Raw genomic sequence first — 18,281 nt, forward strand, 5'->3', positions numbered from 1 at the left:
CCGCCAAACAAAGGCTCTGGCTCCACCAATATTTCTTGCTTTTGAGGAATTGGAGCACGAACTTCTTCTCTATTAAAAGAAAGTGAGACGATATCAAAATGAAAAACCATTTATGACACCTGTTTCCCTTCTTAATTAGGAATGTAGTCAAATCATCAAGTAAAACACATAAGTTTTTAGGAACTACAATAATCAAGATAAAAGTTGTAAATGATTTCTACAGAAATTAACTGGAATAAAATAGCACAGAAAGCTTAAATGGTTTAAAAGAAAGAACAAAGACAAAAGTAAAAAAAATGATCTCTTTCCATCTCAGGTCCTTAAATATGTTTTAAAGTGATGGGGTGTAAGAGAGATACGTGCATAGCTGCAACGTCAGATCCCCTGCAGAGGGAATTACGGGTCACTGTGACTGCCCAGCGTAGTTGCAGGAAGTGGAACTTGAGCCCTCTTCAGGAACAGTCCAGGCTCAAACCAACCCGACTCTTTTTCTCTCCCTCTCCTCCTTCCCTCCCCGGCTCTCTCTGGGACAAGTCCCACTCTGTAGCCCTGTCTGACCTGGCATCACAGAGACCTGCCTCTGCCTTCATGTGCTGGGATTAAAGCTTGTTCCACACTACATCCAAGCTGCAGAAGTTGTTTTGGCCTTTTGTTGTTGTTGTTTTTAAGATTTGTTTATTTATTTTGAGTACACTTCAGACACACCAGAAGAGGGCGTCAGATCTCACTACAGATGGTTGTGAGCCACCATGTGGTTTCTGGGAATTGAACTCAGGACCTCTGGAAGAGCAATCAGTGCTCTTGACTGCTGAGCCATCACTCCAGTCCCTTGGCCTTTTTTTTTTTTTTTTTTTTTTAATTCAATTTTTGCTCCTCCTTCCCTGGACCTAACTAAGAACTGAACCCCAGGCCTTTCATTTAGGTGGCAATTTGTCTACCACTGAGCCAAATCTTTACCCCTCCCTAAATTTGATTTTTAGTTTAATTATGAGTGTGGGAGTATGTGTATATGAGTGCAGGGCCCTCAGAGGCCATAAGTGACAGACACCCCTAGAACTGGAGTTACAGGCTCTTAAAAGTGGAGCTATCTCTCCAGTGCCCAGCCTCCCTGAATTCTTAAAGATAAGGAATAAGACTGGCATGGTCACAGTTTTAATCCCAACACACAGAAAGCAAATACAGGCAGGTCTCTGAGTTTAAGGCCAGTCTGGTCTACAGAACAAGGACAGCCAAGGCTACACAGAGAAACCCTGCCTCAAAAAACAAAACATAAAACAAAACAGAAATATAGGCTTTACTAGAATTGATAGAATTACTGCTGTATCACACATTAAAACACAAGGATATAGTAAAGAAGCTTCAACAAATAGGTAATAGATTCTAGTCTATAAAGGAAGAAGCTACCATAGGTATAATCTTTTTTTAAAGATTTATTTATTATATATAAGTACATTGTAGCTGTCCTCAGACACACCAGAAGAGGGCATCGGATCTCATTACAGATGGTTGTGAGCTACCATGTGGTTGCTGGGAATTGAACTCAGGACCTCTGAAAGAGCAGTCGGTGCTCTTAACCACTGAGCCATCTCTCCAGCCCACATAGGTGTAATCTTGAAGGTATTTACTCAACAGATCTTAGTATACAGAAAAGGAATTTTCTATATAAAATATAATATATATATACACTAAAATATAAACTCTTATTTTCTTGACGTTATTTTCTATGTATGTGAATGCTTGCCTCAGTGTATTTCTTCAGACCATGTGCATGCAGTACCCTAGGATGCCCTGGAGCTGGTAAAAATTTAGTCTACTAGAAAAGCAGCCAGTGCTCCGAATATTGAGCCATCTCCCTACTCATAGAAATTTTAGGCCTAAGAAGATGGCTCAGTGGGTAAAGATGCCTGCTGCCAAGTCTGATGACCTGAATTTGATTCCCAGTATATACACGGTGAAAGGAGGAAACTGACTTCCAAAATATGTCCTCTAACTTCTACATATGTGCCAAGACATGAGCACATCTGTACATACACAGTGATAAACGTCATTAATAATTTTAAACAAATAAATTAAACCCTATTCTCAGTGAGGGATAGAGTTCAGCAGTAGAATAAAAGCCTAATATCTGCAGGGTCCTGTCTATGATCCCCAACACTGGAAATACATTTAAAATAAATTTCTTTTCAAAGTTTTCAACATAGAAACAATATAATTACTCAGTAAAAATTTTATTTTATAAACTTTTTCCTTTTTTTTAACCTAGGAAGGTGAAACCTAAAGCATTAGATAAACTTTAAAGTGGCTTGTATTAGAGCAGATGACTCAGTGGTTAAGAACATTGACTATTCTTCCAGAGGACTCCAGGTTTGATTTTCAGCATTGATATGGTGGTGGCTCAAAACAATTCCCAGGGGATCCAACAGCCTATTCTGGCCTCCATGGCACCAGGAATACACATGGTGCACAGATATATATGCAAGGGGGAAATATCCGTACACATTTAAGAAAATTAAAAACACAAATAAATGGATCTGGGCATGGTGGCACATGCCTTTATTGGCAGGCAGAGACAGGTGGATCTCTGTAAGTTTGAGGCCAGCTTGGTCTATGTATTGAGTTCCAGGACAGTGAGGAATCTACTTGAAAAACCTATCTTGAAAAACTAAAAAATAAAAAATAAATGGTATGTTATCTTAAAATCAGTTTATTTACAGTTGTAACCAAATATTAAAAAGTACTTAGTAGTCTTGGGCTAAACTGTCATAGAAAAACTGTAACTTGTAAGATTTCTAAGCATATAGATCAGCAAAATGACTCTGTGGGGAAGACACTTGTCACCAAGGCCTGACCAACTTACTGGATCCCTAGAACCAACTTTTAGAAGGGAAGAACCGACTCCCTCAAGTTCTTCTCTGACCTTCCCATAAGTGATATGGCACCCATATGCCCAAATACATAATACATAACAGTGATATAAAAAAAGAATTATAACCATAAATATCAGGTGGCTCACAAACACCTGTAACTCTAGCTCCAAGGGATCTGATGATCTCTCCAGGCTTCCATGGGTACTCACAAACAAGAATGAGGACAAGCACACATGCACACATCTTTAAAAAAAAAAAAAAAAAAAGAAGCTCCTATAAGGTAAGACTTAATTACTGTATATCTGAAGATATTTGGCAATGTTAAATACAATGAGTGAAAAGATAACAGAAGAAGGTGAATTGGAAGGGAAATTCTAGTTAAGGAGTTAGGGGCTACTATTAAATGTTCCTCAGTTAGCATATAAACAATCTAACCAAATCATGATGTAACTAACTAGAAGGTACTCATTTGTGGGAACAATTTGCTACTTACAAGCTGAGTCAAAACCATGTCTGGGGCTTATGAGTTTGAGACTAGTAAAAATAATCTAAAAAATAAATGCTGCAGGGCTGCCATTTAACTGGATGACAGAATACCCAGCAATGGTGACACCCTGGGTTTCCTCCCTCCCTCCCTCACTCCCTCCCTCCCTCCCTCCCTCCCTCCCTCTCTCTCTCTCTCTCTCTCTCACACACACACACACACACACACACACACACACACACACACACACACACACACAGCTGTAAGACATATAAAAAAAAGTCAAAATGCTAGTCATGGTGGCACACACCTTTAATTCTAGCGCTGGGAGGCAGACATAGGCAGGTCTGAATTTGAGGCCAACCTGGTCTATACAGTGAGTTCCAGGCCAGCCAGGAATATACAGTAAGACGCTGCATCAGAGCAAAAACAACTACTCTTTTAGATATAATTGTGTGTGTGTTTGTGTGTATGTGTGTGTGTGTGTGTGTGTGTACCACATACACACAGATAAATGTATGTTTTGAAAATACATATATGCTCCCTTAAATCAAAAGTGAATATCTACTATTGAAGTTCCTACCAACTATATAACTCTTCAGTATTATTGATTTACTGGGACGGGTTAGCCTGGAATGTGCCATGTAGACAAGAATGACCTAGGAAAGCTGGGCAGTGGTGGCACAAAGCCTTTAATCCTAGTACCTGAGAGGCAGAGAGGCAGGCAGAGCACCATGAGTTCAAAGCCAGCCTGATCTACAGAGCAAGTTCCAGGACAGCCAAAGCTATACAGATAAACCCTATCTTAAAAACAACAACAACAAAAAGACCAACGAATTCAGAGATCCTCTTCTCTCCCTCCAGAATACTCTAAGTAAAGGTGCTTAACATCTCATCTGGCTCAACAGCGATTTCCAGGGCTGGGGATTTAGCTCAGTGGTAGAGCGCTTGCCTAGGAAGCGCAAGGCCCTGGGTTCGGTCCCCAGCTCCAAAAAAAAAGAAAAAGGAAAAAAAAAAATAGCGATTTCTATTAACTGGTGAGCCATGATGAGGAATGGGATTACACTTGAGATAAATGGTTAATAGAAACAAAAAACAAGCAAAAACTTTGTAAGGTATTAATATGATCTCCAAAGTTAACTCTAACAGAAACAACATTCTACTAATCTGAAACTAATTCAACAGTTATACTTGTATGTGACCTGGTTCTTAAAGTACATCTAATTTAATAAAAATAAAACTCTAGAGGCTGATAACTGTTTCAGCGGTTAAGAGCACTAGCTTTTGTCAGTACGTATGTTTATATGAATGAGGGTGTCAGATCCCCTAGAATAGGAGAGGAGTTACAGACAGTTGTGAGCCACCATATGGTTGCTGGGAATTGAACCCAGTTCCTCTGGAAGAGCAGCAAGTGCTTTTTTTTTTTTTTTTTTTTTTTTTTTTGGTTCTTTTTTTCGGAGCTGGGGACCGAACCCAGGGCCTTGCGCTTCCTAGGCAAGCGCTCTACCACTGAGCTAAATCCCCAACCCCGACCTTTCTGGTCTTTGCATGAGCCATAAAGCCCTGGCCTCTTTAAAAGGTTGTTTGTTTATGTGTTGTTGTTGTTGTTGTTAAAAACCAATGGCTTAGCCAAGAATTGTGGGCACACCTGGAATCCCAATTCACAGGAAGACCATGAATTCAGGGCCAGCCTAGGCTACATAGCAATGGTATCTCAAAAACAAAAAAACCAACGGCCATCTGAGTGTAGTGGAGATGCCTTTAATGCTAAGGCAGGTAACTTTTTTTTTTTAATATTTTTTTATTAATTTTTACTTATATGAGTAGAGTGTAGCTGTTTTGAGATGCACCAGAAGAGGGCACCTGATCCCATTACAGATGGTTGTGAGCCACCATGTGGTTGCTGGGATTTGAACTCAGGACCTCTGGAAGAGCAGTCAGTGCTCTTAACCGCTGAGCTCTCTCTCCAGCTCCGGCAGGTAACTTTTTAAAGGCTTTTGTTTACACACACTTTGGTTTATACATTTAAGTGCTACATCTTAAACCATGTTTAAGTGCCATGCACGTTACTCACACACCTGACCACTAAGCTATACATACCTTCAGCCTTAGCTCTTGCAAACAGTTCAAGGTAATTCACTTTCCTGAGAAAATATAGGAAAATCTATATTTGGAAATACCCACTTTATTAGACTATATCTGCTTTTTAACTGCTATATAGCTTAGGAAAAAAAAATGGCCATGCTCTGGTTTCCTCATAGGAAAAATAATAATGCCAATCTACAAAGGTTTTTAAAAAAATATTCCCGGGCTGGAGAGATGGCTCAGTGGTTAAGAGCACTGACTGCTCTTCCAGAGGTCCTGAGTTCAATTCCCAGCAACCACATGGTGGTTCACAACCATCTGTAATGAGATCCGATGCCCTCTTCTGGTGTGTCTGAACAGAGTACTCATATACATTAAATAAATAAATTAAAAAAAAATATTCCGGTGTATCCCAATATGGCTTCAGTTTATCACAAACTTCAAATCCTCACATCTCCCCGTCCTAAGCTATGGTTACAAAGCATGTGTCACCTAGTCTGGTTTATTCAGTGTTAGGGATTTAGCAGAGAAATTCTTGAATGTCAAGCAAACACTCTACAAATGAGCTAAATCCCAAACCAACAAAATTATTTTTCTTGTATAGCTGCTGGCTGTGGAACACATAAACCCTGATCTCAAGCCAATTACAATCAAGCAGTTGTACCATGCACTCTGCCACCTGCCTCTAACCCACACAGTTCTTTTGAGAACTGAACAGAAAAGAAGATCAAGCAGACAAGGACAGCGCTCTAGAGAATTTAAGGTTATATTAAATACAAAAACTTCCATGTGCTATTTTCAGAGGCTTTCAACCTTTAAAATTTTCAAGACTAGAAAATTGACCTCACCCTGATAAAAATGCAGCTAGTTAGTTTAGGCAAAAGAGTAACCGCTACAATAAATAAATTCATACTCTGTGTGTGGTCTGACAGCAGAGACACTTGCTGAACTGGTACTGGGCTCCTCAGCAATTCCTCCTCCATCCAAAAACATGGTGACAGCCATCTCCAGGTTGTTGTTACAAGCTTCAAGCATATGTTTTCCTACACTTTCACTTGCACCTGGAACAGCAAAGGAACAGAAAATAAAGCTTAAAATGACATCTCATATTCAAGCTCACATTAAAACAGAATTCCAAAACAAATTAACAGTCCTCCCCCCACCCTAAAAATGGCTCATATGTTAACACATTTGTTTCCTGCTGTCCTGCTGGCTGCCTGGTAAAAATATAGAGAACTAGAAAGAAGGCAGCAGCATGGCAATAGTACACCCTTCCACAATCACAAGAAAGCAAATTTCTCTTTTTCTTTCTTTTTAATGGATATGCAGATTTTGTTTCTTTTTTGCTTTTGAGACGTCTCACACTGTACCTCAGACTAGCGTTCAACTCAGAAAGCCTCTTGCCTCTGCCACAGTATGCCTTTTCATTAGTACAGACTTCTAGAATCAACTCAGTATGAAATACTACATGCAGAAATGTGCCCAGATACATGTCTAGAGTAATGCAGTTAATGATGCAAAATTTGAAGCATAAAGCATCCTGTAATAGTACAATGAGAACCACAGTATATATTTGATTTAAGTATTATAGGGTTACTGCAAAGCATCTTGAGATTTCTATTTGAGATGAGTTTTCTTTATCTGAATTCTATACCTTGGAATCTTGTTCTGTTGGTAGCTCTTCTAAGATTTTTGTCTCAATATTCTATTGTGAAAGCATTTTAGTGAGTATGCCATTTCAAGGCTAACAGCTGTTTTGTCTCAGTACGTAAGACACTTCCCAATGTTCTCTGGCTTCTGTTGCTATAGCTGGGAAATCAGTTCTCAGATTAAAGAAAATAATTTTTATAGCAGTCTGTTGGTTCTAACTGCTTTTAAGGTTTCTGTCACTGGCCTGCAGTTCCACTGTGATTTATAGTTAATCTTATTTATTCCTTAGGATTCACTGGACTTCTTTTTGTTCTTTTGTTTTTCAAGACAGTTTGGTGTAACAGCCCTGGTTGTCCCATTACTCACTTCGAAGACCAGGGTAGCCTCAAACTCATAGAGATCTACCCGCCTCTGCCTCCTCAGTATTGGGATTAAAGGGAAATGATTTGTAACATTTGGTATTTTCTGTTCTCAATTCTGGAAAAAAACTTAGCCATATAATTTGAACTTTCCTTCATTTTTCCTTTCAAAATTATTTCTTTTCAGGAATCCAATCAGATATGCTACAATTATTCACAATGACTTTTTTGTTTTCCAAGACATGGTTTCTCTGTGTAATAGCTCTGGCTGTCCTGGCTATCCTGGAACTTGGTTTGCAGACCTGGCTAGTCTCTAGCTCACAAAGATCCACCTGCCTCTGTCTCCCAAGTGCTGGGATTAAATGCGTGTACCACCATGCCTACCTTTCACAATGACTTTTATCTCAATCTTTTAAATGTTGTCTTTTCGGGGCTGGGGATTTAGCTCAGTGGTAGAGCGCTTACCTAGGAAGCGCAAGGCCCTGGGTTCGGTCCCCAGCTCCGAAAAAATGAACCAAAAAAAAAAAAAAAAAGTTGTCTTTTCTATCTCCAGGCTGCACTCTCCGCTGTATCTTGTTCCTTAGTTCATTCTGAGACAGGGTTTGGCTCTGTAACACAGACTGGCCTCCTCCTGCCTCAGCTTCCCAGTCCTGAAATTGCAGGCATGTAAGCAGCTCGCCTGACTTGGTAGAATCTTCACTGCTATCTTCCTGTTTACATACCTTCTCCTTCAGTGTGTCAACTGACTTCCAACCATTCAATCCTTTCTAAGGTTCTAGTTTTGCTTAGTTCTCATTTGGTCATGTTTTGAGTTTTAATTCACATTCCTACTTCAATCTTTTATTTCAGTTACCTATATAATATAGAAACATATACTATAATAATAAAATATAAACTTTCTATAATCTCTATAGATCACTATCTCTTGTGAGCTCACTCATACAATAGGTTTGTGTTATTATTACTCTTTCAGTGTGTGTGTGTGTGTGTGTGTGTGTGTGTGTGTGTACACATGGATCCAGAGAGGGTGCTGAATCCCCTCAACCTGGTGATTTTGAGTCAGTGCATGTGGCTGGGTCCTCTGCAAAAGCAGTTTGTGCTCTCTAACTGTTGAGCCATCTCTCCATCCCTGTAAATTTTTTCCCCATCATTTATTTTATGTGTGTATCTGCATGAATATGCGTGCATGTATGTGCAGTTACACACATTTAAAAGCACAGAGACCATTATACAGTATAATCAGACCTCATGGATTCGGAGTCCTAGACATTTGCCGGAAGACCAGCTTGTCACATGATAGTGGGATTAAAACTCTGGTCCTAGCCAAGCAGTGGTGGCAGTTGCTTTTAAATTCAGTTAGAGAAGCAGAGGCAGGCAGGTCTCTGAGTTTTAGGCCAGCCTCGTTTACAGAGAATGTTCCAGGATAGCCAGAACTATGTAGAAACCCTGTCTCAAAAAACCTAAAAGATGGGTTCAGTAGAACCCAAGTTCAATTCCCAGTATCGACATGGCAGACCACAACCACCTGTAACTCCAGTTTCAGGGGATCCAACACCCTCACACAGGTATACATAAAGGCAAAACACCAATGTACATAATATTAAAAAATTTAAAATAATAAAAAAAGGGAAAAAAGGAGGAACAACAACAACAACAACAAAAATTCATGTCTTTTGATTACATGGCAAGAGCTTTTAACTACTAAGCCATCTTTCCCCAATCCTCCTCCCCTCCCCTGTTGCTTTTTTTGCAACACAATCTCACTGTAGCCCAGGCTGGCCTCAAACTCAAGTTCTTCTGCCTTGGTATCTCAAGTGCTGAAACCAGGGACCAGAAGGTTGCCTCAGTGGATACACATATTTGCCATCAAGTACTGGGATTACAGTATGTACCACTTTGTTTAGAACTCATCTGAGATTTATTTGCTTATTAAGATCTAGTGTAGTGTGCCCTGGAACTTTTACCTAAAGATTGTTTTAAGTTTGGCATCCCCTTAAAATCTTGATGGATTCTGCACAGTAACAGGTATGAGCAAACAAGAGTTGATAGTTGGCTGCATAGTTTTCCAAGACCACTTGGAAATATAACTCTGCAACAAGCCTTGTTAGATATCCTTCTCCACACATGAGACATACTGCTAAGACTGATATAAAGATGTCAAGGCTGGAGATGGCTCAGTGGTTAAGATCACTCACTGACTGCTCTTCCAGAGGTCCTGAGTTCAAATTCCAGCAACCACATGGTGGCTCACAACCATCTGTAATGGGATCTGATGCCCTTTTCTGGTGTGTCTGAGGACAGCTACAGTATATATATATATATATAAAACTATATTTAAAAAAAATCAACAGAGCTTCCAGGGACTAAGCCACTACCTAAAGACTATACATGGACTGACCCTGGACTCTGACCTCATAGGTAGCAATGAATATTCTAGTAAGATCACCAGTGGAAGGGGAAGCCCTTGGTCCTGCTAAGACTGAACCCCCAGTGAACATGATTGTTGGGGGGAGGGCGGCAATGGGGGGAGGATGGGGAGGGGAACACCCATAAAGAAGGGGAGGGGGAGGGGTTAGGGGGGTGTTTGCCCGGAAACCAGGAAAGGGAATAACATTCGAAATGTAAATAAGAAATACTCAAGTTAATTTAAAAAAAATGTTAAAAAAAGAAGAAATGTAAATAAAAAAATCCAATTAATAAAAAAGCTGGGAAAAAAATCAAAACCAATTTGGGCAGATTGCACAGGATGAAAGGATACACAGTAAAGCTAGCTAACATCTGCATTCCAATTTCATTTCACTTTTAGCCTTTCGCCAGCACAATAATGGACTATAAAAGCTTTTTAAGATTCTGCACTATTATTTATTTTCTGTGTATGAATGTTTTGATTGCACATATGTATATATCCATCAAATGTTTGTGTGGTGCACAAAAACGTCAGCAGAGGGCTTCACATCCTCTGGAACTGGAGTTAGTAGTGAGCTACTATGTGGATGCTGGGAACTTAGCCCAGTCCTCTGCAAATGCATTGCTCCAGTCCTCAATACCACACATTTTATTCAATTTTTATATGAAGAGGAATTACTTATGATATTCTATTTTAACCATTTTATGAAAAATCGAAGTACTAGCTCTACTCCTAACATCTCTCATTTTCCACTACTACAAGTACACACACACGTACACACATACATTTTTGAAACAGTCTCTTATTATGTAGCCTTGGAAAGCTTGGAAGACTGTGTAGACCAAAGTGTCTTAGCCTCTGGTGTTAAAGGTATGCGTGCATGCAAGAGAGAGAGAGAGAGAGAGAGAGAGAGAGAGAGAGAGAGAGAGGATTTTTTAAAGACAGGGCCTCAACTTTATAGCTCTAGTGGATCTGGAACCCAGTATGTAAAACAGGCTAAGTATCTTTAGTTTACAGAGAACCTCCTGCCTCTGCCTCTCCTCTGCCTCTCTGCCTCTCCTCTGCCCCTCTGCCCCTCTGCCCCTCTGCCTCTGCCTCCTAAGTACTATCATTGATTGATGTATGTGCTACTCCTGGCTTTCCTATATACTTCAGTTACTATTAACTCAAAGGTTTTAGTTCAAGTACTGCATGACTTTTACTTAATTACAACAAACCCCTAGAAGGATCATTGTTCATGACAAGGTCCTAGCTTGTTTCTCTTGCTTTGCCAACCCTCCTCTTCATTCTATAAAATTTATTAAACTCAAAACAAACAAAATGCTTGGGATGCCATTATATCCACCTCTCTCCCCCATCTAGTTCAGAAATGCTGAATCACGGGGCTGGGGATTTAGCTCAGTGGTAGAGCGCTTACCTAGGAAGCGCAAGGCCCTGGGTTCCGTCCCCAGCTCCGGAAAAAAAGAACCAAAAAAAAAAAAAAAGAAATGCTGAATCACCAAAAGTGCTCACTTGTCAGCTTGACCACTGACCTGCCTAACCTCTTGGGTCACAACCAGTGGTACTTTTCTATTACAGTCACAAACTTATCACTAAGGAGTACATGCTGGTTTACTTTCTAGTTCAAACACAATAAAAAAATCTTTTTGTTTACTTGTTCTTTGTTTGTTTCTTGAGACAGGTATTCATTCCCAACTTAATTTCACTTTTTAGTCTTTTTGCCAGCGTAATGATGAATTATAAAAAGATACTTAAAATACTATATTTGTATTTATTTTTATGTGTATGAATTTTTGCTTGCATGTATGTCTGTACACCGTGTGTGTGTGTCTTGTATAAAAGGAGAGACTTCCATATATGTATTGTACATATATGCACCTTGCATAGCCCTGATTATCTAGAATTTACTATGTAGACCAGGCTAGCCTTGAACTCTAGAGTTCTGCTTGGTTTTGCCTCCCCAGTGCTAGAATTAAAGATGTGTGCCACCACATTCACTAAAAATTTCTTGGAAGACTTGTAGCTTCACATTTGTACTTGCTGTTACCAATGAGCTCACTTAGAACTGCTTCATAGCGAGGTCTAGAGAAAGAGCTCAGCCATCAAGATCACTTGCTACTATTCTTCTAGAGGACCTAAGTTCTGAACCTTATAACAACTGTACCCCAGCTTCGGAGACTCTGATGCCCTCTCCTGGCCTCCAAGGGAACCCAAACGTGTAGCTGACACAGATATAAATAAAAACAAAATCTTACCCCCGCCCCCAAAAGGCCAGGTGTGGTAGCACTTGGGAGATAAAGGCAAGTTAATATCTTGAGTTCAAGACCTAGAAAGTTCCAGGACAGTCAGCACTACATACAGACCCTCTCTTAAAATCATATTTCATAGCACTTTAGCTCAATAGATAATACACCAAAGGAAAAGGAACCAAAAACCACTAAAAACCCTTTTAATGTTTCTGACAGAAATTTTCCAAAAGAAAAATCACACAAATTTTAAAGAGTTGTAACTCAATATAAAGAGAATTTAAAATGGCAAAGATCATTATCCAACAGACTTTTAGATGTCAAAAAGTATCTATAGCTGTTTCTGCTAGCTTGCCACGGTATATATCTAAGCTATAAATAAATAATGAGACTGGATGGACCAACGAGACTGCTCAGTGGGTAAAGACATTTGTGCCAGGTGTGATGGCCTGATATTGATGCCTGGGACCCACATGGTAGGAAAAGAAAACCACTCCCTCAAGTTGTCCTATGAAAGCTGTATGCACACCGTCCCCCTCAAAGTTAAAAAATTAATTTTGCCTGGGGGTGGTGCATGCCTCTTTAATCCCAACACTCTGGAGTCAGAGGCAAGCAGACTTTGAGTTCAAGGCTACCCTGGTCTACAGATTGAGTTCCAGGGCAGCTAGGACTACACAAAGAAACCCTGTTTCAAAACAAAAACAAAATCCCAATTACTTTTTAGTTCAAAAATAAACATCTTTTGTGAGAGAGGAGAAAATTGGAAGAATTATCTTTCATGTAGACATGGGTCTTCAGTTCATTTCTTAGCATAAAATTCTAAAAATCTTTGGAATCCTCCAAATGGTGTTGTAAGACGTGCAGTTGGGAATTGACTAATAGCCAGAAGCCCACAGAAGTTTTCAGGATGGAATGTCATCATCTGATAGAGCAAGGCAGATTAGGGATGGGTAGTAATACTAAAGGTTAACCAGTTATATGTAAGTAATGAAATCTCCATAAATACCAGAAGCAACAGGCTTGAGAGACCTCAAATATCAAAGGTGAAGTTCTTGGAGGGAGACATGTTCACAAAGGGAATACAAAAGTTCAATGTCCTCCCATAGCTCACCCTATACATTTGCCTGTCCCTTTTTGTAAGAGCCTTCATAATAAGGTGAAAAATCTATCTTCAAGATCAAGAATTACTCAGGAAATCAATCAAGTCAAAGAAATAGCAGGTTGCTAAACTTAAGAAGCTTTCTGAGACTCTTCACCCTCCTCAACTATGAACACACTATCAAGCAGCCAAGTCCTACCAACTCTTTCTTTGCCCATTGCTAAAGCCCTACTACAAACTTGCTTCAAGACCTCTGCTCTTGGTCATGCTCCTTACTGAAAAACATTTAAACCAGTGTGAATACAGCTGTATTAATGAAAAATGAGAAAAAGCATCTGATAGTGGGGTTGCTATCTTTTTCTTAGTCACACAATTTTTTAAAAGATTTATTTATTTATTATATACATTAGTATACTGTAGCTATCTTCAGACACAACAGAAGGTTGTCATTACAGATGGTTGTGAGCCACTATGTGGTTGCTGGGATTTGAACTCAGGACCTCTGGAAGAGCAGTAGGTGCTCTTAACTGCTGAGCCGTCTCTCTAGCCCCACACAGTTTTTATATTGTATTAATGCCTAGCTTTATTTTTTTTTTCACATCTTTTGTGTGTATGAGGTGTGTGCATATCACAGTATGATTCAAGGACACCTTGAAGGAGTCAGTTCTCTCCTTCTACTAAGTGAGTCACAAAGACTGAACACAGGTCATCCTGCTTAGGGGTAAGAGAGACCCACTTAACCAAGATCAGACCCACCTTAGTGAACCTGACCTAAAGTTGAATTGGAGTTAACAACCCTGCACCTAGCACTAGTCTCCAGGTCTTCCCAACAACAACCAATCAGGAGGAAAACAAGTTACAGTTGTACCTAAAGATATCTACTTATGAAAGTTTATAGTTTGGATCCCAGCACCAGCCAATCATTTTAAAGGACAACAAATTCCATAATAGTCCCACCCCCATCAGATGTGTGGCAAGCTGGAAACCCCCTTGCTTGTTTGCTTGCCTCTATAAATGCTTGCTTCAAACTGGGGTCTGGGCTTCACCCTCCTCTGTCAAAGACGATGGTGTAGTCAAAGCTTGAGCTTGAATAAAGACCTTAGTGTGACTGCATCGGACTTGGCTCCTTGGTGGTCTTTGGGGTTCACAAAACAGATACAACAAATCTTACCAGTACCCTTGAGATATATTTTTATACAGCAAAATAATTAACATGTAATTCTTTTCTATTTCCTTTTCAAAAAGAATCATAATCTCTCTTGATATACATATATGAGATCGACCTTAGCCAGGATGCTAAGGCAGGATCAACACTAACCTAAACCACAGAATCCAATTCCATTCAGATATGAAGGAAATGGGGAAGAAGTTCAAGTGACAAATGACCACTGCATACAAAATTTTACTGCTACCTTCCCACAATTTCCTCCTACCAGAACACCAACAACACTTTAATTGTGAATTCTGGATAAAATAAGACAGTGTGAACAAGGCATGGTGGCATGTACCTGTAATCCCAACATTGGGAGCCAGATTAGGGATTATAAATGTTGAAGGAAGCCTGAGCTAGAAGTGATACCTTGTCTCAGATAATAAACAGATAAAAACAAAACGGGTCAACCCTAAAGCATGCTGTCAACACTGTGGTCTGCCTATCCCCCAAAAACCTGGCCTGAGATTAGGATAAAATTTCTAACAATTTCTAAAGTGGCACTATACATACTTCTGCCATCATGACATGTATCGGGAGGCAGCACTGTCAGAATTGATTACAAAATAAAAACACTAACCAATTCCAAAAAGCACTAAAGATGGTTTACATCCTATAGTGTTAAGTATCCATCCAAGACTTATTTATGTAAAAAAGTAAGCATATCATTATGAAAATTTGCTTTTGTATCTAATAAATGGAAAAAAATTATATGTATGCCAAAGAATTCCTTTAAAATAAATGTCCTGGCACAGTAAGATGTCTCAGTGGGTAAAAGTACTTGTCAATAACCTGAGCTAGATTCCTAGAACCCAGAGTGGAAGGATAAAACCTATTCTTGAAAATTATCACCTGACCTCTACAAACACACTCCATGTACCACCAATTCCCCCTACCTCCAACCTCAACCTCTGCCTCAACAGAGACACACAAATCAGGTAGTTGTCACATATCTTTAACCTCAGCACTGAGTTACAGACCAGGGTGGTCTACATAGTGAGTTCTAGGCTAGTCAAGACTGTGCAGTCTCAACAGTAATATAATACATAATATATAATATATAATAGTTAAAATTCTTATGCTGAGGACATTGGGGTGCTTTCCCAGTAGGCACTAAGCCCGGAGTTTGATACCTTGCACCACATAAACCTGGGCATGATGACTGTGATGGTTTGAATGAGAATACTCGGCACTGGATCATATATTTGAATGCCTGAACTCCAGTTGGTAGAACTTTTTGGGAAGGATTAGGAGGTACATCATTGGAAATGAATTTCAAATGATTTTCAAAAGCCCTCTTATTATCCATGATAATCAGAGACAGCATGAGCCTGGGAGGATGTGTCTTAATATCTCAGCAAAATGGTAGAATGCGGGCTGGAGAGATGGCTCAGTGGTTAAGGGCACCCTACTGCTCTTCCAGAGGTCTTGAGTTCAATTCCCAGCAACCACATGGTGGCTCACAACCATCTGTAAAGAGATCCGATGCCCTCTTCTGGTGTATCTGAAGCTACAGTGTACTTATATATAATAAATGAATAAATCTTTAAAAAAAAAAATGGTAGAATGCTGTGACCTTCAGGACAGTCCTTTAGGCTGTGAGAAAGAATGTAAAAACATGAGTTCAAAAATATATAATTCCTCAACTATGCAAAATATAAGGACTCAATATGACTTGTTTTCTTTTTTTTTCTTTTTTTTCGGAGCTGGGGACCGAACCCAGGGCCTTGCGCTTGCTAGTCAAGTGCTCTACCACTGAGCTAAATCCCCAACCCCTCAATATGACTTGTATAAGGAGCTTCACAGATGTAAAGGAACAGAGGCAGCTGCACTATGAGGCAGCTTGTCAGAAAGGGGGAGGGTGGTAAGGGGGGAGGATGGGGAGGGGAAGCCCATACAGAAGGGGAGAAGGAGGGGTTAGGGGGATGTTGGCACGGAAACTGGGTAGGGGAATAATAATCGAAATGTAAATAAGAAATACTCAAGTCAATAAAGATAAAGAAAGAAAGAAAGAAAGAAAGAAAGAAAGAAAGAAAGAAAGAAACTAAGGGAGGAGATAAAGAGATTTAGGGAATGGTGATTTAAAGGCAAGGTCTCACCCAGCTAAGTTTGTTTGTTTATGCTTACAAAGATGGGCCGATTCCTGAGTTCAAGGTCATCCTGGGATAGAGGGAGTTTAGGTTCAGGTCCAGGTGTCATAGGAATGGTTTATTTCAGGGAGGGATTCCACCCAGTGCTTATGCTTGAGCTTGGCATCTCTTTTTAAGAATCAAAGGGCAGGCTTACCTAGGAAGCGCAAGGCCCTGGGTTCGGTCCCCAGCTCCGAAAAAAAAAAAGAACCAAAAAAAAAAAAAAAAAAAAAAAAAAAAAAAAAAAAAAAAGAATCAAAGGGCAGGGTTGGGGATTTAGCTCAGCGGTAGAGCACTTGCCTAGCAAGCACAAGGCCCTGGGTTCGGTCATCGATCCCCAGCTCCGGAAAAAAAAAAAAAAAAGAATAAAAGGGCTACGGTCATGGGATGCTGACTAATGGGATGCTCAAGAGGGAACCTGGGGTAATGACTGAATTTATATATAAATAAAAGACAGATTTTTGATTTGCAAGCGATGAGCTATCCAGCGAGTTTTTAGAACAGCAAGAGAAAGCTATCTCAAGTAGAACATAGCTTGGACCCATGATTTGACTTCAAGTCATTTGTTTTGACACTCCCAGACACCCTTTCCTCAGAAGCCTCCTCCAAACTGAGGCTGGTCCTTAGCAGGTATCTCATTATAGCAATAGAAAAGGAAGTAAGACAGGGACACAAATCTGTAATCCCAGTACTGGTAGAGGCAGGAGGATCAGAAATTCAAGGTCATATTCTGTTATATCGCAGATCCAAGGTCAGCCTGGAATTATACAGATATTTGTCTCAATAATTAAATTTGATTTATTAGTTAAATATTTCATTGTATACTATTTATGTACCTATGTGCTTAGGGTCTTGTAAAAAATTTTTGTCAAGCTCGGCATGGTGGTGCACACCTTTAATCCCAGAACTTGGGAGGCAGAGGCAGATGGATTTCTGTGAATTCAAGGCCAGCCTGGTCTACAAAGCAAGTCCAGGACAGCCAGGGCTCTGCTACATAGAGATACTCTGTCTTGAAATACCAAAAACGGGGTTGGGGATTTAGCTCAGTGGTAGAGCGCTTACCTAGGAAGTGCAAGGCCCTGGGTTCGGTCCCCAGCTCCGAAAAAAAGAACCAAAAAAATAAATAAATAAATAAAAATAAAATAAAATAAAATAAAACAACAAACAACAAAAAATTGTCAAACTAAAAGAATCACCAGGGCTAGAAAGGTGCCTAGCAATGAACATTTACAGAGGGCCTGAGTGTCAGCTCCCAACCATCTGTGGAACTCCAGTTCCGAGGATCAGATGCCATCTGACTTCTGAAAGCACAAGGCACACATGCAGACCACATACACAAACATACATGTAAGAAGGCAAAACACTCGTGAACATAAAATAAATCTAACACAAAAAGTTTTTAGAGAAGGAAGTTTAATCTGTGAAAAGTTTAAGCCCTAGCAGCAAACCAAAAAGAAACTGAAGTACCTGGGGATGAAGAGGTATAAAAGCTAGAATCAAACTAAATGAGTAGCGGTGGTGCATGCCTTTAATCCCAGCACTTGGAGGCAGAGGCAGGAGGATCTCTGTGAATTTGAGGCCCCTCTGCTCTATAGAACAAGTTCCAAGACAGCTAGGGCTATATAGAGAAACCCCATCTTGCAAAACAAAACAAAGTTATGACCTCTAAAAATTTCATGTCTAGCTTCTATACCCAATAATAATTGCTTTCTGTACATAGGCAAAGGGATGTATATAACACACAA

The 18,281-nt window shown here is 39.8% G+C and overlaps 1 protein-coding gene across 7 annotated transcripts in view; it reads right to left on the reverse strand.

The window, feature by feature from the left end:
- Window positions 1–18,281, reverse strand: part of Ubxn7 (UBX domain protein 7) — a 63,152-nt gene that overhangs the window by 33,378 nt on the left and 11,493 nt on the right. For all 7 annotated transcript variants that reach the window (XR_015632754.1, XR_015632758.1, XR_015632757.1 and 4 more), the window contains 2 exon segments: window positions 6,350–6,497; window positions 2–69 (listed from right to left, as the gene is read on the reverse strand). Coding sequence is in view for 2 of the 7 variants with exons in the window: in NM_001433500.1 (NP_001420429.1) it covers window positions 2–69; window positions 6,350–6,497 (216 nt within the window). In the remaining 5 variants the exon portion in view is untranslated.

This window comes from Rattus norvegicus, chromosome 11 (genome assembly GCF_021556685.1).
Source record: "Rattus norvegicus strain SHRSP/BbbUtx chromosome 11, alternate assembly SHRSP_T2T, whole genome shotgun sequence".
Lineage (NCBI taxonomy): Eukaryota > Metazoa > Chordata > Mammalia > Rodentia > Muridae > Rattus > Rattus norvegicus.